Source organism: Cyclopterus lumpus, chromosome 6, assembly GCF_009769545.1.
Source record: "Cyclopterus lumpus isolate fCycLum1 chromosome 6, fCycLum1.pri, whole genome shotgun sequence".
NCBI lineage: Eukaryota > Metazoa > Chordata > Actinopteri > Perciformes > Cyclopteridae > Cyclopterus > Cyclopterus lumpus.
The window spans coordinates 2459356-2482724 of NC_046971.1; the positions used below are offsets into that span (position 1 = coordinate 2459356).

The 23369-nt window shown below is 42.9% G+C and overlaps 1 protein-coding gene and 1 long non-coding RNA gene across 2 annotated transcripts; one reads left to right on the top strand and one right to left on the bottom strand.

Moving 5' to 3' along the window:
- Positions 1-1080: 1080 nt before the first annotated feature.
- LOC117732567 lies at positions 1081-20232 on the bottom strand. Its single transcript, XR_004609610.1, has 3 exons — positions 19959-20232; positions 4837-4927; positions 1081-2636 (listed from the first exon to the last, which is right to left on the bottom strand). It is a non-coding gene; the product is annotated as an uncharacterized LOC117732567 (long non-coding RNA).
- Positions 13068-23181, top strand: LOC117732566 (hyaluronidase-4). The gene is made up of 4 exons (XM_034535584.1): positions 13068-13263; positions 16956-17946; positions 19984-20073; positions 20950-23181. Exons 2-4 carry the CDS (start codon positions 16990-16992, stop codon positions 21457-21459), a joined length of 1557 nt encoding a protein of 518 aa, XP_034391475.1. The 5' UTR covers positions 13068-13263; positions 16956-16989; the 3' UTR covers positions 21460-23181.
- Positions 23182-23369: the final 188 nt, after the last annotated feature.

Sequence of the window (23369 nt, forward strand, 5' to 3'; positions counted from 1 at the left end):
AAAGAAGAAGAAGAAGAAGAAGCGGCCATCGAAACCCAGCTGATTGTAAATGAAGGTCTTCACCAACAGCAGCTTTCCATCACTAATCTGCTGCTGCAGGAGCATTGAGAGCAACACGTGGTTCACGTTCATAAATAAAAGGTATTGACTCATCCGGCTGGAAGGTTTACAGTTCACCATTCACTGACCTCATGCAGCCGGATAGCAAATGAGCAGCTTTGAAGGAACGGTTCAACATCTTTCTGAGCGTGAGAGTTAAGTACAGACCTGAGGTCAGCCTGTGGTCCGCCTGCAGCTTCACACGAGGAATGGAAGTCTGGAAACACGCACAGGCCGCTCTCAGCTGTGAAGACGGAAGTTTATTTGACACAATTTGCTGGCTTTTGTAGTAAAAGCGCCCGAGAAACGAGGAGTTAAACATCCCACCTGGAAGCTGCCCAGTACAACCAGTCTGATCCGCTGGGCACTGATGGAAGTAACACCGACACAAAGGCCTGAGAATGGATTATTGTGCAGAACACCTTCTGATGAACCCGGCACATAAAACCACCGTGACTCAGATTATCTCATAATGGATACAGAGAGGTTTTCCCCCAGGAAAAACACAATTGAGCAACTTTTAGTGGTTCTCGGCTCCTCAGAGGACTTACCGAGTGGAAACTGTCCGATCCACTCAGGAGAACATTCATCCCCTTTTTGGGCTTTGTAGTTTTTACATTAATATAAAACAAGAACACCCACACTTCGCTCCTCCCTGTCCAGTCATTCGTTATTTCTATTCAAATCAACAGATGCAGAAAATATGTGAATGTAATTTAACTTGCTGTTTTTCCGAGGTTGCTTTATATCTGTGTGGTAATAATGTTAAAGAAAAATGTTTATGCTTTAAGCTTTAAGAGTTTGGGTTTTCCACCAGCCGCCATCTTTTTCTGCTGCGAGAAAATCCTGATTTGCAAAAAGAGTGGAAGTTAGAGGTGGATCACACCCGAGAAAGATAAACATCATTCATGAAAAGTGACATTTTATTTTGCATCATCTCATGAAAATTGGAGGAAATGCCTCTTAACTCCGACTAAAGCACTCGGTGGTGGCGGCTTCTGATTAATTGAGCTATACGTTGTTGTTTTTTTAAAAACCATAATCATGAAAATGTGGCCCGCCGATCTGCAGCTTTGAGAAAAGTGAGAACATTTTCTAAGAAACCTGCGACGAGGTCGACCGGACAGTTCAAAGACACTGAACGTATAGAAATGTTGTGTATATGTCGGAAAACTAATATTTTAGTAGTCAGTTCGTCAACTACTTTGAGCTAGACCAAAATATCTGAGCAGCTATTGGATGGATTGCGATGCAATTTGAATCAAACGTTCATGCTCCCAGGAGGATGAACCCCACTGACTTTGGTGATTTCTTGAATTTAACTATATTGCAACCCCAATGGGTCAAGGTTTTAACTAATCTGGTGAAATATCTCAACATCTACTCAATGGATCGGTACAAGATTTGTTACAGACGTTCATGCTCCAAGGAGGATGAACCCTGGGTACTATGGAGATCTCCTGACTTTACCTATTGTAACACCAGGGGGTCCACATTTTCAATATCTGATGAAATATCTCAACATCTAGTCAATGGATTGGTACACACTTTGGTACCAACATTTATGCTCCCAAGATGATGAACCCTGGGGACTTTGGTGATTTCTTGACTTTACATATTGCAACACCAGGGGGCTCAAAGTGTTCCCTTATCTGGGGAAATATCTCAACATCACACACGACTGGCGACCCCCTTAACTATTCTGGTTTTGAGTGAAATGTCTTGACAACTCACGGATAGATTGGAAAACAATCTGGTTCAGACATTCCATTCATGTTCCCCTCCGGATGAATTGAGATAACTTTGCAATTCCTTAACTCTTCATCCAACTCTTTCAACTTTAGTGGCAACATATTCAAAACGTACACAATACAGTACAAAAACATATATACAGAGCGTAACTGCTGACCAGAGCATTTGAGTCAAAGGAAACTCAATAAAACATCTTAGCCTATACAACATCTGACCTCAGGCCGACTCCCAGACGCTGCTCTGGGTCAGCAGGATCCTGGTCGTTGGTCCATCTATTGTAACCTTTTTATTGAAAAACTTTCTGCAACTGTGACAACATTGCATCACTGACAGTATGAATAGTTAATGAGTATTTGTTCTAGCTGTTTATTCGTCATGCACTTGGTGTGTAAAGGCTTTATTTCTTGTTAGAGGGTGTTTTGGTGGAGTTGTAGAGTACAGGTTGTGAAGCACTTTGAAGCAAATGTATGACAATCTTAATACAATTGACTAAGCGTATCTATTTTTGAACCTTTTGGTTGCGCTGAAGATGAAAAGTCAGAGGATCAGCAGAGTCCTTAAGATCCATCCTATGTGGACAATGAACATCTGAACCAGATTAACAGCCTTCAAAGTGAAGCAAACTCGGCTGAGTAATTCTGACAGCGTGACTCCGTCGGCGTTATTATCATCATTATTGTTGTCTTATGATGATTGACAGCCGAGGAAGTAAACAGCCTCAGCATCGGCAGGTCGCGGTCCTCTCCCGTTTCTTTTTCTTCCTCTCCGTATTGTCAACACAAAACCTGAGAATGTGAGAACAGAGAAACGTATATGTGTTGTCCTCGAAAGTTAGATCAGAAAACAGAACAACTCTTTAAAGTTAGTTAGTTTCCTGCAAATGTTTTTACACGACCACATTTAAAGAGTTCCCTTTCTCAAACACTGTATCCAATATCCTAGTTTATAAAATAAACTCTCCTAGTTCATCATTCAATATGTCTTAAACACACAGAAACCAAACACCTGTCATTTAGCAACCCGCAGATCAGTTAGCTCCTGTACTTTGAGCTAATCCCCGTAATCAGCTTTAGTTCGGTGTCAGCAGCATGTTCAGCTCGTCTAAACCGAAGCTGGCAAAGAATGAAACGTTGGTCTGAGAGCTTGTTCTCTCCCACCAGAATTCAAACCAGTGAAGTTACAGGACATGCTTTTGCATAATGTAGTCCATTATGTCTCGCATTAGTTTCCCTCGTGTTTACATTGTTCTATTTGTCAACAAATACCATGAAAAAAATAAAAAAGTGCATCTTTTAATACTTTCTGACCGTGGCTTGGCTCCAAGCCCAGAAGACATACATGTTTAATTTAGTTTGATAAAAAAAATAAAAATTTACTTAATTCATTAACTTTCTAAAACAGCCTTTCACTGTAGTTTGTGTTTCGCAAATATTACGCAAACAGTAGGAAATAATGTTTTTTTGAAGTCTGTTTGCAGCGGCGGATTGATTTGCATTTGGTAGCATTCAATTAACTACCAACCTACCTACCTACATACCTACTACCTACATACCTACTACCTACATACCTACTACCTACCTAACTACATACCTACCTACCTACCTACCTACCTACCTACCTACCTACCTACCTACTACCTACCTACTACCTACCTACCTACCTACATACCTACTACCTACATACCTACTACCTACCTACATACCTACCTACCTACCTACCTACTTACTACCTACCTACCTACCTACCTACCTACCTACCTACCTACCTACTACCTACCTACTACCTACCTACCTACTACCTACATACCTACTACCTACATACCTACTACCTACATACCTACTACCTACCTACCTACATACCTACTACCTACATACCTACTACCTACCTAACTACATACCTACCTACCTACCTACTACCTACCTACCTACCTACATACCTACTACCTACATACCTACTACCTACCTACATACCTACCTACCTACCTACTACCTACCTACTACCTACATACCTACTACCTACCTACCTACCTACATACCTACTACCTACCTACATACCTACCTACCTACATATCTACTACCTACCTACTACCTACCTACTACCTACATACATACCTACTACCTACTACCTACCAACCTACCTACTACCTACCTACATACCTACTACCTACCTACTACCTACCTACTACCTACATACATACCTACTACCTACCAACCTACCTACTACCTACCTACTACCTACATACATACCTACTACCTACTACCTACCAACCTACCTACTACCTACCTACATACCTACTACCTACCTACTACCTACCTACTACCTACCTACTACCTACATACATACCTACTACCTACTACCTACCAACCTACCTACTACATACCTACTACCTACCAACCTACCTACTACCTACCTACATACCTACCTACCTACCTACTACCTACCAACCTACCTACTACCTACCTACATACCTACATACCTACATACCTACCTACTACCTACTACCTACCTATATACCTACTACCTACATACCTACTACCTACCTACCTACTACCTACCTACCTACCTACCTACTACCTACCTACTACCTACTACCTACTAACATACCTACTACCTACCTACCTACCTACCTACCTACTACCTACCTACCTACTACCTACCTACCTACCTACTACCTACCTACATACCTACTGCCTACCTACATACCTATTACCTACCTACATACCTACCTACTACTTACTACCTACATACATACCTACTACCTACCTACATACCTACTACCTACCTACATACCTACCTACTACCTACATACATACCTACTACCTACCTACATACCTACTACCTACCAACCTACTACCTACCTACTACCTACCTACTAGCTACATACATACCTACTACCTACCAACCTACTACCTACCTACCTACCTACCTACCTACCTACCTACCTACCATGTCTTCACGTGCACAACAGTCGAGTCCGAGTCTGACCTGTGGCCCCGGCTTCAGTCTGCGGCTCTGATTTGCTGTTTATCAGCTGCTCATCACCTCTCTGCTGTCTCTCCATCAGCTTCATCTGCTGCTGCTTGATTACAGGCCGGGAGGGGGAAAGCAGATAAACATTTACCACCTTGGTATACAAACAATTAACGAGGTATACACTCTGACGACTGATGATCCAGATGGAAAACCTCAAAAACCACCTCATATAGAAGAAAAGAAACACATCTAAAATGCACTTCCTGCTCTCTGTAAGCAAAGATTGATGACTTTCCCCTCTGGAAAACCCATAATTCTCCCTGGATTTCAAAAAGAAAAGTACAGAGGAGTCGATCTGAGGAACAACAAACAGCAATCTTTCACCCAGAAGACCATTGTTTGCGTCACATATTTTGGGTCATGTAGTTACGGCTCCCGCTATCCGAGACGTTTCGTTGCCTAAACCTAACGGAGGTTTATCTTGAAAAAGACCGTATGTGTGTAACGAGTGTGAATTGACATGTGTTGCTGGCTTTTCTAGGAAAAACACTAAAAAAAGTGACTTTTCGTAAGACGTCTTACAAACCGTTGCATGAGGATGCGTCGCTTTGGGACACGGACACTGGGCTCCTGGTTAAAGGTCTAGTGTTAGTTCACCTCCCCCTCCCATCCACCATAGGTTCCTGTACTACTTTTACAGACTACTATGGCGTAAGATTATATACAAAAAGCAAAAAATGGCATTGTTATTGCGTACTCAATGACCTTCACACGCCAATTGGTGGGACCGGGTTGGATTAATGGTCCAAAACTCCTGTAGTCTGACCCTATTGACCCTGGCTTTAGCTGTGCAGTAGAAGTAGGTCTTAGTGTAGTAGTAGTAGTAGTAGTATAGTAGTAGTAGTATAGTAGTATAGTAGTAGTATAGTAGTATAGTAGTAGTAGTAGTAGTAGTATAGTAGTATAGTAGTAGTAGTAGTAGTGTAGTAGTAGTAGTAGTAGTAGTATAGTAGTAGTAGTAGTGTAGTAGTAGTAGTGTAGTAGTATAGTAGTAGTAGTAGTGTAGTAGTAGTAGTAGTAGTAGTAGTATAGTAGTGTAGTAGTAGTAGTAGTAGTAGTAGTATAGTAGTAGTAGTATAGTAGTAGTATAGTAGTGTAGTAGTAGTAGTATAGTAGTAGTATAGTAGTATAGTAGTAGTAGTAATAGTATAGTAGTAGTAGTGTAGTAGTATAGTAGTAGTAGTAGTGTAGTAGTAGTAGTAGTAGTAGTAGTAGTATAGTAGTGTAGTAGTAGTAGTAGTAGTAGTATAGTAGTAGTAGTAGTATAGTAGTAGTATAGTAGTGTAGTAGTAGTAGTAGTAGTAGTAGTAGTAGTAGTAATAGTATAGTAGTAGTAGTAGTATAGTAGTACAGTAGTAGTAGTACAGTAGTATAGTAGTAGTAGTAGTAGTAGTAGTATAGTAGTAGTAGTAGTAGTAGTAGTAGTATAGTATAGTAGTACAGTAGTAGTAGTAGTAGTAGTATAGTAGTAGTAGTAGTAGTATAGTATAGTAGTAGTAGTAGTAGTAGTATAGTATAGTAGTACAGTAGTAGTAGTAGTATAGTAGTAGTAGTATAGTAGTAGTAGTAGTAGTATAGTATAGTAGTAGTAGTAGTAGTATAGTATAGTAGTACAGTAGTAGTAGTAGTATAGTAGTAGTAGTATAGTAGTACAGTAGTAGTAGTATAGTAGTAGTATTATAGTAGTAGTAGTAGTAGTACAGTAGTAGTACAGTAGTAGTAGTACAATAGTACAGTAGTAGTAGTACAGTAGTACAGTAGTAGTAGTAGTAGTACAGTAGTAGTACAGTAGTAGTAGTATAGTAGTAGTATTATAGTAGTAGTACTAGTAAGGGACTGACACATCTACAGAGCCACTTGTATCGTCAGTGAAACTCTGTAAAAAGAAGAGAAGACGTTTCCACATTGGAAGAAGAGTCTCCTCCAGTAACAACATGGCCGCCGTCCAAGCAGCCTGGCGTCAGGCTGTTGATTTTGAATCCAGCCGACCTCTCAGATCCCCGACGCCACCCGAACGCGACTCTCTTCAAGCCCCCGGAGGGCCGTAACGTAGTAGTAGAGTGAGGTCGGTGGACGAAAGATGGCTTCAGAAACAATAATATGAGAGCTGGCCACACTGCAATAATAGAAGAGAAAAAAGCATCATTGTTTAATATAACAACTGCAGACAAGAGGCTGCGCTCCAGTTTCCTGCAGGTCAAAGGTCAGAGACACAGACAATTATGTCCATTTCCTTCTGCGTGATGGTCCGATAAAAAAGATCAGAGAGGTTCGACGATGTTGTTTTCAACAGGAAGTGAGGATTCTGCTCTTCTGTACACTGTGTCACATCCCTGCAGATGAGATCTCTTTTAATGCGACCGGCTGACCTCACGGTTGAATATCACTCGGGACGAGTCGCCCAAGTTGACATCGTTTGGTGAGCTCGGCCCTCCTGAACATCAACTGAGAGCGTTGTTGATCCAACGCCTCCGAACCCAAAAGGATGACATCACCTCGTAGTTCACGTTTGCACCAGGAACTGAACTTTGTATTTCCCCTCTGTCTGGAAAACTAAATGTACTACGTACTGTACTAAATTAGGGTTGAAGAGCAACGAATTAGACCCCATTTAAAGTCAGTCACTTGATGCAGATTAAAATAATGTCCAGTGTAAATGCATCCGGGAAGCGTTCCAAAACGGACCGAAATCCAGTTGCTCAAAAAGGTGGTTTGTTGTCTAAAAAGGTCTCTCCAGGATGTTCACCCAGGAGACCGCTGGCCGAGTCCTGTGCGAGACCAAAAGTTGACTTTTTTTAAAGGTTCCCGCGAGTACGTTCTGTCAAGTGAACTCGCGTGAACCCAAAACCACGATGTTTTCAAGCTAACCCACGTAGTTCAGGAGCCATTGATTCAGGCGAGGACTCAAAACTGATATCTGATATAACTTCTTCTTCTTCTTTTTGGGGTTTATTTATTTATTATTTTACCAAAATAGGGAAATAAAGTTAAACAAAGACTCCGCGGTGATGGATTACTGTATCGGGAGGACATGTTAAGCCTCTGCAAGAAGATCCCAGAAATTAGAAGAAGCCCAAGGATGCCTGTAGAGAAACCGAACACCGTGCATTGGTTTAAACATGTTGGACTCTCTGAGAGTCGGAGAGCAGTCGATACGAGGAAGAGACGGGGACCGTCGTCAGCGGCAACCGCAGAAACCTCCTGAGTTTCACGGAGGAATCTGTGAAACTGCTCATTCGCTCCCGGAAAAAAAACTTTATATTACACGGCAACGACACCCCCGAACCCCCCACCCCCCTCCCACCCCCCACCGCCCCCAACTCGATGCCTCATTACAGTCGAGGCCATTACAGCGGCGGTCGGAGCCCAGACGTTTTTATAACAGAGTCCATATGTTCGTGAGGAGGCTCTGATGGAGACGCTGAGGTTTCTGTGCAGGGGGGAGGGGGGAGGGGGGGCTTTCATCCAGGGAGGTGGTGGAAACGGATCTGCAGTCAGGATCGCAATGCCAGGGGAATGTGGCTTTTTACACACACACACACACACACACACAGACACACACACACAGAAACACACACACACACACACACACACACAGACACACACACACACACACACACACACACCATAAACTCATGTTTACTGAGGGAATAAAGTAGAGTCATTTTCTATGGACTTCTATACAACCAGAGGAGTCGCCCCCTGGTGGTCAGTAGAGAGAATGCAGCTTTAACACATGAAGCATAGACTTCTATACAACCAGAGGAGTCACCCCCTGGTGGTCAGAAGAGAGAATGCAGCTTTCACACATGAAGCATAGACTTCTATACAACCAGAGGAGTCGCCCCCTGGTGGTCAGTAGAGAGAATGCAGCTTTCACACATGAAGCATATTACATTACATTACATTACATGTCATTTAGCTGACGCTTTTATCCAAAGCGACTTACAATAAGTGCATTAAACCGTGAGTCCAAACTCAGAACAACAAGAATCAAGCAAGTACAATTTCTTCAATAAAGTTAAACTACAGAGTACTATCCGTAAGTGCCATTTAAGTGCTACTAAAGTGCTAAGCAACAAAGTGCTATCGGTAAGGGACATTTAAGTGCTACTACGGCATTTAAGTGCTACCTATTCAAGGTATAGTCGAAAAAGATGTGTTTTTAGTTTGCAACGGAAGATGTAGAGACTTTCTGCTGTATATATAAGCATAGACTTCTATACAACCAGAGGAGTCGCCCCCCTGGTGGTCAGGAGAGCGAATGCAGCTTCAACACATGAAGCATAGACTTCTATACAACCAGAGGAGTCGCCCCCTGGTGGTCAATAGAGAGAATGCAGCTTTCACACATGAAGCATAGACTTCTATACAACCAGAGGAGTCGCCCCCTGGTGGTCAGTAGAGAGAATGCAGCTTTCACACATGAAGCATAGACTTCTATACAACCAGAGGAGTCGCCCCGGGTGGACATTAGGGAGAATGCATGTCTTAAGACACTGAATCTACAAAGTAGATATTGACGTTGTGGGATTTCTTGAGAAAACAATAGATCGCTGCAGAAATGATTCACCAACAAAAATCTTGTGGCATCGAGTTGAGCCGATTTCACACTGAACTCCACAAGCTGTTGTAGATTTTCACATTCAAAGTCAGTGAGTTTGTTAAAGTCAAGACATTGTTGGACTTTAAAAAAATGTAATTGAGCACGTCTGAAAAGTAAAAACATAAGGATATATTTACCTGAAAATAACTAAAAACGTTTTTCCAATATTGATTAATTTATTAAATATTAAAAATAATAAAAAAATGTATTCTCAAAATGAATTCAATGTATTGTTATTATTATTATCAACAATAACAATAAGTCTCCATTTCGTGTTGGTTAAAGAACAAAACCTAAATCTAAAAAATAAAAGAATCACTAATCTGATATTTTACAGTCTCATTCATCACAAACACATTATGACATTCTTCAATTCAACAAATCAAACAAAACAGCAGCTCAATGTGTGATGTTGTTGTTGTTGTTGTTGTTATTGTTGTCTGAAACCAAACTTTAATGTTTGCTTCCTCCTCGTTAATCTGATTTAACGGCTAAAGAACGTTTGAACTCTGTGTGTGTGTGAGAGTGTGCGTGTGTTTGTGTGTGTGTGTGTGTGTGTGAGAGTCTGTGTGTGTGTGTGTGTTTGTGTGTTTGTGTGTGAGAGTCTGTGTGTGTGTGTGTGTGTTTGTGTGTTTGTGTGTGAGAGTCTGTGTGTGTGTGTGGTGAACTTTGTAAATTGAAACAAAACTAAAAACAATTATTATTACAAAATATCCGATACAATAATTAAAACACTACATATATATATAGTATATATATATAAATATACATTGTGTATTAAATATTTTACAATTATAACAAAAAATACAATACACTATTTAATACACTATATATATATATATATATATATATATATATATATATATATATATATATTTAGTATATATATATATATACAGTATATTGTGTATTAAATATTTTTAAATGATGACAAAATATACAATTAAATATTTAATACACAATATATATGTATATATACAATATATTGTATATATATTGTGTATAAAATATTTTTGCGTGTATTTTGTCATAATAATAATCTGTTTTTTAAATTATTATAATATATATATATATTACACATACATAATATAATAAAGATATAACTATTAGAAGACAGGGCTGAGCACATCAGCGTTGTTATTTTACAGAACAAACGTCCACAGTTTTCTTCCTCGTAGTTTCGTTGTTTCGTTTTTTTTGTGTCGGTGAAGTTTGGTCCGTATGAAGCATTAAAATGTGAGGAATGTAAAATGACGCCCATTCAGGCGGCTACAAACAACCCATAACGAGGAGTTATGACAGTGACGGACGTCTTCTGCACAATTTAAATCATCCTGGGGTTTAATACAGAGATGACAATAAAAGCTACCAGTGAATAAACAGCAGATGATCTCAGATGTTAATATTTTAATTATAAGCAACAGCCCAGAGTTTCCCCCATAATAGTACACTCCAACATGATTGTGTGCAGTTATAAAAACACAAACTATGTTGTGTTTCTTCCCACAAAAAGCTGTGAGACATATTTACTCAGCATGGAAACACGAAAAAAGGGAATAAATGAATAAGAATCCAAAAAGCAGAAGGAATGGAGTTCCTTTGGTCTTCTGCTGGTAAATATGTGCGGTCGACCCCTGGAATGTGAGTTCAAAGGGACGAGGCAGCCATATACATGATATATGTATATATATATATATATATAATATATATATATGTATACATATATATATATATATATAGTCAGAGGTATCAGGAAATATATATGTTTATACATAGAGTATATATTTTCTCATAAACTTCTATACAACCAGAGGAGTCGCCCCCTGGTGGTCAGGAGAGAGAATGCAGCTTTAACACATGAAGCATAGACTTCTATACAACCAGAGGAGTCGCCTCCTGGTGGTCAGTAGAGAGAATGCAGCTTTAACACATGAAGCATAGACTTCTATACAACCAGAGGAGTCGCCTCCTGGTGGTCAGTAGAGAGAATGCAGCTTTAACACATGAAGCATAGACTTCTATACAACCAGAGGAGTCGCCCCCTGGTGGTCAGTAGAGAGAATGCAGCTTTAACACATGAAGCATAGACTTCTATACAACCAGAGGAGTCGCCCCCTGGTGGTCAGTAGAGAGAATGCAGCTTTAACACATGAAGCATAGACTTCTATACAACCAGAGGAGTCACCCCCTGGTGGTCAGTAGAGAGAATGCAGCTTTAACACATGAAGCATAGACTTCTATACAACCAGAGGAGTCACCCCCTGGTGGTCAGTAGAGAGAATGCAGCTTTAACACATGAAGCATAGACTTCTATACAACCAGAGGAGTCACCCCCTGGTGGTCAGTAGAGAGAATGCAGCTTTAACACATGAAGCATAGACTTCTATAAAACCAGAGGAGTCGCCTCCTGGTGGTCAGTAGAGAGAATGCAGCTTTAACACATGAAGCATAGACTTCTATACAACCAGAGGAGTCACCCCCTGGTGGTCAGTAGAGAGAATGCAGCTTTAACACATGAAGCATAGACTTCTATACAACCAGAGGAGTCACCCCCTGGTGGTCAGTAGAGAGAATGCAGCTTTAACACATGAAGCATAGACTTCTATACAACCAGAGGAGTCGCCCCCTGGTGGTCAGTATAGAGAATGCAGCTTTAACACATGAAGCATAGACTTCTATACAACCAGAGGAGTCGCCCCCTGGTGGTCAGGAGAGAGAATGCAGCTTTAACACATGAAGCATAGACTTCTATACAACCAGAGGAGTCACCCCCTGGTGGTCAGTAGAGAGAATGCAGCTTTAACACATGAAGCATAGACTTCTATAAAACCAGAGGAGTCGCCTCCTGGTGGTCAGTAGAGAGAATGCAGCTTTAACACATGAAGCATAGACTTCTATACAACCAGAGGAGTCACCCCCTGGTGGTCAGTAGAGAGAATGCAGCTTTAACACATGAAGCATAGACTTCTATACAACCAGAGGAGTCACCCCCTGGTGGTCAGTAGAGAGAATGCAGCTTTAACACATGAAGCATAGACTTCTATACAACCAGAGGAGTCACCCCCTGGTGGTCAGTAGAGAGAATGCAGAGACACACACACACACAGACAATAGTTGTCGACATCTGTGTGTTTACGTCTGATGCTGATTGAAATGGAGTTGAGACTTTTTTCTCGTAGAGGATCAGACCTCAGAGGAGCTCAGGGATTTAAAACCTCCCCCCTGCTCTCCATACTGTGTTGTGGTGGTCTCTCTCTCTCTCTCTCCCTTTCTCCCCCCCCCCCTCTGTCTCTAGTTTTTGTGGTGTTTTCTCCTTTCCTCTCTTCCTCTCTCTTCCTCTCTCTCTCTCTCCCCCCTCTCTCTAGTCCCTGGTGTTTTCTCCTCCCTCTCTCTATCCCTCTCCCCCCCCCTCTAGTCATTGTAGTGTTTTCTCCTCCCTCTCTCTCTTCCTCTCTCTCTCTCCCCCCTCTCTCTAGTCCCTGGTGTTTTCTCCTCCCTCTCTCTATCCCTCTCTCCCCCCCCTCTAGTCATTGTAGTGTTTTCTCCTCCCTCTCCCCCCCCCTCTAGTCATTGTAGTGTTTTCTCCTCCCTCTCTCCTCCGTATATAAGTGTGGATGGCTGTCTCGTGTCTCAGACTCCTCGTAGTGAACCCACGCGAGCGTGTCGGAGGACGTGCGGCGCAGAGGGCCACCATGACCCCGGCGGTGACCCCCGAGAAGAGACCTCCGCCCCCCCACCGGACTGCCAGCTATCGGCCGTGTGCCCGTCTACAGGTGAGCGGCTCGAGTTTGCAGCTTTTACATGTTTTGCTGCACAAATAAAAGAGGAAGTATTTGAATGTATTTTGTGATATTTTTTGGAGGCTCTGGTTGCGACAGCGTGGCTCGAGTGTCTGATGCAGGAAGAGGAGGGGGGGGGGGGGGGGGGGGGGCAGGAATGTTGGCTCACCCGTAACAATGATCTGGAAGTGGAGAAACTTTCACTGATGTAGAAATCAGCACATTTTTTACCCAGCATTCATCAGCGCATCAGCCGTTATGGAGACATTAAAGGTCCCAGTTAGGGGGACTTTCAGACACTCTGTCTCAGACACACTTACAGGATATAGTCAAATAAAAAGAAGAAAGAATGCCTGCGAGAGCATCTGGATTAAAGTTCATCACAGGCGGCTAAAAATAAATAAAATACAAGTCAGTTATGGGAGTTGTTTTTTTACACGTCTGTAGTTATTACCAACGGTGGCTTTGTGGTATCTTGAGAGGTACTAATATGAAATGAAAATCTTAAAAAAATAAAATGAAATAGAAACAAGCTTTAAAATATTCACTTAAAAGCATCATAGTCAGGATATTTTTTTTTTTTACATTTGTTGTTGTAATAATCATTTTGGCCACAAGAGGCTGCAGTGCTCCACTATCTCATGTTCTAAACGGGGCTAAAAGCATCCAAATACTCTGTGTACATATATTAGTTGTGTAAGTTATGCAACATCACGTGTTTTATGTCACATGTATTTTAATCGGCGTAAATCACCCGTCGGAGAAACATTAATGTTTTTGGTTGATAGTGATAAACGTCATCAGCCTCTTGTGGCCAAAATGAGTATTACCACCACAAAAAAAAAAAAAAAAACACAAACAAAGATTCACCCGCCAAAGAGTTTCCCAGATAAAAGAAAAAGAAAAATGTAAGGAATTTTTAAAAAGATTATTGTGGCAAAACCCTTTTTAATCACCTTAAGTCAGAAAACAATACAAATTAACCCTTTTTCTGGGGGATCGATGAAAGCTTATCTCAAAATGTCACGACTTCCAACGTCTCTGCCATTAAAACTCGGTTCTGCACCTTTTTTACGTCGAGTGACCATAGAGAGGTAGGGAGACCTGTCAATCCCCTTGTAGCCACGCCCCTAAAGCGTACTCTGCTTCATGGTCTAAATGGACAACAAAGTGCTATATGGAGATGCGAAGTCCCTCCCCTTTCAGTGTCCGCTCGGTGAACTCCCGTTTCTCTCGCCGCCAACTCCAACATGGCGGTGGCCTCGCCACGTAGCTCGCTGGCTAACTATCTTAGCTTCGTTAACTTCCCCGACGAGTTTTACCCCGGCGACCGTTGACGTGAGAACACCCTGGCTCCGAACGCAGAGAGAGAGACGTCAGTTACGACGTCTTCGCGATGACGTATTTTCAAAGTCGACAGACGTCATGCGTGTAATTGAGGGCACAATTCAAACGCAATCAAGATGTTGACTACGGGAACACGAAGTCCCGTGGTGGTCCACCGGAAGGGGGCGGGACCTCTTCTCCATTTACACGCCTTCCCCCGTGAGACCTTTGAAGACTAAATTAGTCAAATATTAATCTGTGTAGAAGCTTAACGTGCACGTGTAGTTTAAAGTTTTTTAACAAATAATTGTCTTTCATTACGACTATTTCATTGGCACTACTTTTAAAAGTAACCTTGGAAGAAGAAGTAACTCCTTCCCTCCTTCCTGGAGGCCGGTCCGTGCAGCCAGAATCAGACTGACTGAGTCGTAGTTATGGCGTTGGACCAAATCCACGTGGCAGATGGCGCATGTGAGGGATTCTGTTATTCTTTGGCCGCCCGCCCCCCTCGGCTCTCCATCATTGGGGGAGGGAGGGGGTTCGGCTCGATTCCCGAAATCATCAAAGCGCTCAGCTTTCCATCCTCTGAGGAAAAAGGCCTCCATCAAACGGTCCGCTGCATTACTCCGGAGCTCAAAAGGGACTTCTTTGGGCTTGAAACCCAACTGGCGCTCCAGGAGTTTCTGCTCAAAGATCAAAAGATAAAACGACGTGCTTCGGTCCTCTGAAACTGATCTGTGATCAGATGCGCAGTGTTACAGAGAACCTGCAAAGGGGGGTCTTGACCTTTGCCCTGAGAGGCTCAAACTCACCCCCGTCCAAAAGAGACACCGTTAATTAGACGGAGTCTCCCTTTCTGGTTTTCGTTGAATGGAAGCAGCCGTTCCACAAGAACCACAGACATCAACAAACTCTTATCTTAATCGATGCCAGACCGACCCGGCGGCTCCGAGCTCCTCTGGATGAATAATTCACTTTGACACAGAGACTTATTTCTTTTAAACATGAACTCCGAGGCGTTGGATCTTTAGGATAAGAACCATAGACTGGAGCTCTGGTTCCCAATCCGGGGTCCGGCTCAGAGTTCACAGGGCCAGAGACCGTACGTAAGGCGTGGACGTTGTCGCCGGGACGTTGTCGCCGGGACGTTGTCGCCGGGACGTTGTCGCCGGGACGTTGTCGCCGGGACGTCCCCCGCTGGTTAGCGGACCAATCAAACTAACTGTTAACAATTAACTATGATTTTTTTTCATTCATATTTTCACCCGTATTTGAACACGTATACTTCTTAAATCTTAACGACACACTAATTTAGCCAAAAGTGTGTCTATAAAACCATTTTTAAATATTGTTTTAATGTATTTTATCCGTCCTCAGTCAAAGATAGTAGCCAAACATTCAGTTTGAAGCCGGTATTTGTCCACGTTGTCGGATAAAGATCAGTATTATTTAATGTGTAGGATTAGTAACTAACGTGTTCTCCGTGCTAATCTGTTAGCTCATACGAGGGGTTAGTTAATTTAATATTATTACAATATTCTATTGGTTGTATATATTGTGCATTTTGTTATACGATATTGCGTAACCTGTATGTATAAATGCTGCTGTAGCAAAAACCTACCTATCTATCTATCTATCTATCTATCTATCTATCTAAATATCTACTACCTACCTATCTAAAGCTACAATATATAAAGCACACAGTACATTCGGAGGAGGACTGGTTGTGGAGAGGAAAGCAGCGATCTGCTCAGCTGAAATCCTGCTTCCAATCCCTGGGTGTCAACCGACTTCCTCTCTGTGACCTCTGGTATATTATCAGGCACAAGATTAATTTGCTGCAAGAACCTGCAGGAAACTGATGACTCGAATATGGATCGCTGATGGAATCCTGATTGTCTTTTGATTTTCTGTGACTTTAAGTAATTTTCTTCATCCTTTAATCTTAATCTATACAAACCAAAGTACTGAGGAAAATATCCAAATTCATTAAGTAGAAATATTCCACATGGCTTAATATCACGTTCATTCATTGCTTTGTATCTCTGAAAACTATCCTTCAAGGGATTTTATTTTAAATAAAATGTCAACATAAACTCATTAATTTGAAAGCAGTCTAGGGGCAGATGAAGGTGACTCATTGAAACTCTGTCATTAAAAGCTTTGGGTTAATTGTAAATGCAGCAGGAGACAAGTATGGACTAGATTGTTTGGAGTATTGTCTAAAAAGAGCCGTACTACAGAGCCGTACTACTGATCCAGGGCGCCATAAACGCGACATGTGGACGGGTCCTTACGCCTCCCCAACAGAAGTTATGAAAAGATATTCACTGTTTCTGCTTTTTTTCCCCTCTCTTCAGGATGATTGACAGCTGCTCCTTCTGAACCCCCAGGATGCCTGTGGTGCCAGTGGGCGGGGCATCCTCCTCCCACCACGTCGTCCCTGTCACCCTCACCTGCTCCTGGCTGCTCCTGCTCTTCCACGCCGCCTTCGGTCAGAAACCCGCCAAGCTGCCTCTGATTGGCCGGAAGCCCTTCATCGCCGCCTGGAACGCCCCTCTGGACATGTGCACCATCAAGTACAACATCACCACCAATGCCAACCGCCTCTTCCACATCTACGGCAGCCCGCGCGCCGACTGGACGGGCCAGAACGTCACCATCTTCTACGCCAACCGGCTGGGCTACTACCCCCACTACACGCCGCAGGGCGCGGCCGTGCACGGCGGCGTGCCACAGAACAGCAGCCTGGACCTGCACCTGTTCAAGGCCTACCAGGACATCAACCACTTCATCCCCTCAGAGGACTTCCGCGGCCTGGCTGTGATCGACTGGGAGTTCTGGCGGCCTCAGTGGAGCCGCAACTGGCACAAGAAGGACATCTACCGACGCAAGTCCAGGGAGATGACCGCCAAGGCATACGTCAACGTGACGGCGGCGCAGGTGGAAGAGCTGGCACGCCGGCGGTTTGAGAAGAGCGCCAAGGCGTTCATGCAGAGGACTATCCAGCTGGGGACCCGCCTTCGCCCCAACGGACTCTGGGGTTTCTACCTCTACCCCGACTGCCACAACTACAACCTGCACGAGCAGAACTACACGGGCTTCTGCCCTCTGCTGGAGAGGCTGAGGAACGACGAGCTGCTGTGGCTGTGGAACAGCAGCACGGCGCTCTTCCCCTCGGTGGCGATCCGGAAGAGCCACGCCAACAGCATCGGCAACCTGCACTTCTCCCAGCACCGGATCCGGGAGTCGCTCCGCATCGCCTCGCTGACCTCCAGGGAGTACGACCTCCCCACCTACGTGTACCTGAGGCTGGGCTACCGAGACGAGGCCCTGGCCTTCCTCACCATGGTGAGAGCCACCGTTATCACGGCAATGCACTCGTTCTTCTCTTCAGTATTAAACCTTTATTTACATATTCTAGTTCAGCCATTATTAACATATTGCCACTTTTGCTGGAGCCCAACAAAGTAGTGTGTTTCCAGAGTTACGAGTTAAAGTTTACAGCCACGAAAATAGAGAAGATGGACGTTTTTGTCTCGCCACAGCTTTTACACGTTAGAGCTAACAGCTCAGGTGCTCCATATATAGTTAAAAATAAATAACTATCACATACGCAGAGCCACACCCAGTCAAATCTAAAGGATCTGACTTATATATCTGTTAAGCACTCAAATATACATTCTTGAAGACATCCAGCATTCGTGGCAGTACCCACGAACGAGGAGGTATAAAGTCCCCAAAGGGCCCTAACAGGACGAGTGGGGGATGTATTTGTCACGTAACTCCAGTGACGCAGTTCCGTGGTTATTTTAACCAAAAAACGACAATCTTTTCCTGCACCTAACAAAGTAGTTTTGTTCCCTAAACCCAACTTTAAGACAACATTTTAGTCTGAAAAGGCCGTATGCGTGCAACGAGCTGAAATCCACACGCTTTTCTGGAAAAACGCAAGAAAAATGAGAAGCGACTTGAAGATGATCACACAAAACCGTGTTTGGAATACGAGTTATTAAATCTGTTCAATACAAACAACACTATATCCTCCAAGGTACCTTCATGGTGACTCCTTACTGGGTGATGGAAGTTTGTGATAACAAACATTATGAAAGAAACTTTGGAGATGTTATCCAGATTAAAGTGCAATATTTAATTATGTGTACTTCGAAATGCTAGACTGGGGTATAACTTTACTGTTTAATTACACACAACAATCTGTGGACTGCAATTTGTTTTAATTTTGTCATGTTGTATTAAACATCAGCTTTTCTTCTAGTAAGTAGAGCAAACACGACTAATTGGTGCTCCTAGTGCTCGTACCTTATAATTAAGTAAAAATAGGACATTGTAGAAGAAGTAGAAAAAGTAGAAGTACTCATTATGCAGAATTAAAAAACTAATTCAACTTATACAAAGATGTTAATTGAAGACATTTCTAGAAACATAAAAGGATGGATTTTCACTGACTGAAGGTCAGAGTCTACTTTTTCGTCATCGCTGCCATCTGGTGGAAAACCACAGAAAAGCAGCTCAAGAGTCATTAGATAGAAACATACGACGCTGTGGTTTCCTGGTTGTCCCTGAACTTCACCACCAAAACCAGAGGGGTTTTAATTTGTGTTTACTGCTCTGCAGAGGACTTTCAGATATAACCTTTACAATATCTCTCACACTGGTATGATGTTTACCAAAAGACAAAAACACAGCAAGTTTATTAGATTGAATTATATGTGATTATGTATGAAAAAATTAAAACATTGTTAAACGCAGCTTTTTTATTTACCTTGACAACCTTTTGGTTCATAAAAGTCTTTTCTTGTGCTTTATTTAGTAAACAGTGAACTAAAGGAAATTCTTTTTGACTACATTTTTTTCATGCTCTGCCTCCATAAGGGGACGGAAAACATCCAAAATACATTTAGATGTTTATTCTACCACTTTGTCTGTTTCCGTCTGTAGATTTCTCCTAAATTCACCAAAATGTAGCATTAGATAACGCCTCATTTGCATATTTAAACGTAACATTTCACAAAATAATAATCCTCTGATAATAATAATAATAATAACTCCTCTTAATGTGATGAAGTGGTGAAGTTTCATGTGATATCTATGAGGTCATGTTTTGACTCTATAACACAATAACTCTTAATGTGAGTGATGAAGTGGTGAAGTTTCATGTGATATCTATGAGGTCATGTTTTGACCCTATGACACAATAACTCTTAATGTGAGTGATGAAGTGGTGAAGTTTCATGTGATATCTATGAGGTCATGTTTTGACCCTATGACACAATAACTCTTAATGTGAGTGATGAAGTGGTGAAGTTTCATGTGATATCTTTTCGTGTTCTTTATGATTTTACCCGTTTCTTCCTGTGTTTCCTGCAGAAGGACTTGATCCACACCATCGGGGAGAGCGCTGCTCTGGGAGCAGCGGGGTTCGTCATCTGGGGGGATCTGAACCTGACCTCGTCCAGGGTCGGTGTCCTTTGTCCTCAACTCTCTCTTTAATACGCACATAATATTTAAGGAAGCGCTCGGTCTTTTTTTTTTTGTTGTTCCTCCTTTTCAAAAAGTTTGCAATGCAATTTGCAATCTGCGAGCTGCCTGATGCCCACTGTCATTATGTGGTTGCTTCACATGCGCGCACACACACACACACACACACACACACACACACACACACACACACACACACACACACACACACACACACACACACACAGGGACACCAGTTAAAGCTGCATTGGGGTTTCCTTGGGCAGCTAGAGAGCAGTAAACTCGCCAACCTGTATGTATATGTAGATACATACATACACACATACACACACACACACACACACACACACACACACACACACACACACACACACACACACACACACACACATACACACACACACACACACACACACACACACACACACACATACATACATACATACATACATATATATTGTATATGAGAAGAGGACGAAGTTACTAAATGAACATCATTCTGTTTTGAAGAAGACTTGAAACTAGAGATTGAGACCAAAAACTAATGTTTACAATGTTTACTGAGGGAATAAATCAAGAGAAGTAGAGTCATTTATATAGACTTCTATACAACCAGAGGAGTCGCCCCCTGGTGTTCAGGAGAGAGAATGCAGCTTTAACACATGAAGCATAGACTTCTATACAACCAGAGGAGTCGCCCCCTGGTGGTCAGGAGAGAGAATGCAGCTTTAACACATGAAGCATAGACTTCTATACAACCAGAGGAGTCGCCCCCTGGTGGTCAGGATGTCACATGACATGACATCACATGACATCACATAACATCACATGACAGCCGTGTCTTGCTCCCTGCAGCACAACTGCACCAAGGTGAAGACCTTCCTGAGCCACCGCCTGGGCCAGTACATCACCAACGTGACGCGGGCCGCCGAGGTCTGCAGCGACTTCCTGTGCCGGGGAAACGGCCGCTGCGTCCGCCGGGACCCCCTCGCCCGCCACTACCTCCACCTGAGCGCCGACGGCTACCGCATCCGGCCCTCCGGCGGCGCCGACGAGGGCTTCGCCGTCAGCGGGTGGCACACGCAGGCCGAGCTGCGGCTGCTGGCCGAGCGGTTCCGCTGCCACTGCTACGAGGGCCACGAGGGCGAGCGCTGCGACAGCGCCAACGCGGTGAGGGAGGAGGACGGCGGGCGGCGGGGGGCCGGGGAGGAGGACGAGGAGGAGGAGCGGCGGAGGACGGCGTGGGAGGACGAGCAGGGGGAACGATGGGAGGAGGCGGAGAGCGAGGCGCCGCCCGCCGCCGGCTTCCTCCTGATGCTGCCGGCGCTCCTGATGAACCTGGCGGTGCTGACGGCGGTCGCTTGAGGCAAACACGACTTTTTAAAAAAAGACTTGAAAGACTCGCCGAGCGTTGAGCGCCGTCAGTAAACATGAACACTTTGTTTCCAGGGCGCACAGCGAGATCTGTTTCGGGGGACTCTGATGGTTCTGGTCTCGTGGTCACGACGAGACCAGAACGAGGCGAGCGCAGAGAGAAGGCTAACTCGGGTTTAGTCTGAGTTTAAGCTCAGGAGACGATTACATAATAATAAGGTCATGGTGGCGCTCCAGGAAGAGAGAAGGGTTCATCCTCTGGGGAAACAACACATCATGGGGGGGGGACAGCTGCTGTGTTGAAAAGTAAACAACTAAACATGACACTTTATTTTGAGGATTGTGTTAGCACTTTATAGACACACACACACACACACACACACACACACACACACACACACACTCACACATGAAAAAGGGACGATGTTTGAAGACATATTTCTGATGCCATGTTTCAACAATAAGCTGTTGTTCCACGTTGTACACACAGTGCGTATTGTTTTTGTATTGTTTTTACATTTTAAGGCGTGTGCACGTTGCTGTTGACACAACATTACACATCTATATCCGTCTAGACATTACGTACAGAGTCAGGTTTGTTCGTCCGCAGCAGAAATTAAACAACACGCATTTTCTATTTCATTCACGGACTTGTGGACCGATTGTCTGCTCGTGGTTTAAGATTTATTTTCTCAAACAACATAACTGCATTCGTTATGTTTTGAGGAAGAAAAACTCATTTTCACGGCTGCAGTTTGTGAATTTAAACAAAACCAAAATGATAGTTAGGTTTAATAAAACTTGGTTTTCTTCTATGGATTTCTACTAACAGGTTTCCCTTAACCTTTCTCTGACCTTTCTCTTGACCTTTCTTTGACCTTTCTTGACCTTTCTCTTGACCTTTCTTTGACCTTTCTCTTGACCTCTCTTGACCTTTCTCTTGACCTTTCTCTTGACCTTTCTCTGACCTTTCTCTTGACCTTTCTTTGACCTTTCTTGACCTTTTTCTTTACTTTTAGCCACCTAAACTTTAACCAAACATTTAACCGTAGAAGTGGATCATTCTTAATCCTTTTTTGGAAAACGACGAATGTGAAGATTTTTTTTCCGCGTTCAGTCGGGGTTTTTAAAAACGATAATTGTCAATCCGACCAATGGTCTTTGAGGTCCCTTTTCTCTGAAAAAAAACTCACGAATGTCGACCTCACGGTGGCGCTACAGGGAAGGACGGAGGAACGTGGTCCATCCTCTGGGAACCACGAACGTCCGTACAAAATCCATTGTATTTAATATACGAATATTTGGTCATCTGGGTTGTATTCTGTGCATATATCATATATATATATATATATATATATATATATATATATATACACACATACACAAAAGGCCTCTAGTGAAACTGACTTGAACTGGATAACGGTTTCGGGTACTAATCCTCCACCTGGTTCCTCAAGGATGTCTGATAAAAGTTGAGTTTCCATAACTTCCTGTTCTTTGAAGTTAAACATGTAGCATCTGCCGCACACGCTGATCCTGAATCAGCCGGTTCATATCAAGACTATAGCCTCCAGGTGAAGTTTCGGGTCTCCTGCACTTAATACATGTATTAATTGTTCTACTTCTGAAGATTGTAAACCAGATATGCGACGAGGACTATGACAATGTCACCTGAATGTAAACGCACTGCGAATAAAAGACTCTGTGTTTCTATTGGTTGTCTGTGCGTAAGAGGATGTCGGCGGCCATGTTGGATTATGCACGATGCATGATGAGTGGTAGAGCAATGGCTTTTCGTCTATGTTTTATATATAATATTTCCTAGGGTGGGCATCCATTTAAATATACCTCAAATAAACCTTAAAGTCACTCTTTATATTCTGAAGTGACAAACGTGGAAA

What these genes read in the sequence shown, in the direction of transcription:
- LOC117732566 (XM_034535584.1), top strand. Translation starts at nt 16,990, where the DNA reads ATGCCTGTGGTGCCAGTGGGCGGGGCATCCTCCTCCCACCACGTCGTC. An exon ending in CCCTGGCCTTCCTCACCATG is followed by an intron (nt 17,947 to 19,983) that starts GTGAGAGCCACC and finishes TGTTTCCTGCAG; the next exon opens with AAGGACTTGATCCACACCAT. An exon ending in TGAACCTGACCTCGTCCAGG is followed by an intron (nt 20,074 to 20,949) that starts GTCGGTGTCCTT and finishes TGCTCCCTGCAG; the next exon opens with CACAACTGCACCAAGGTGAA.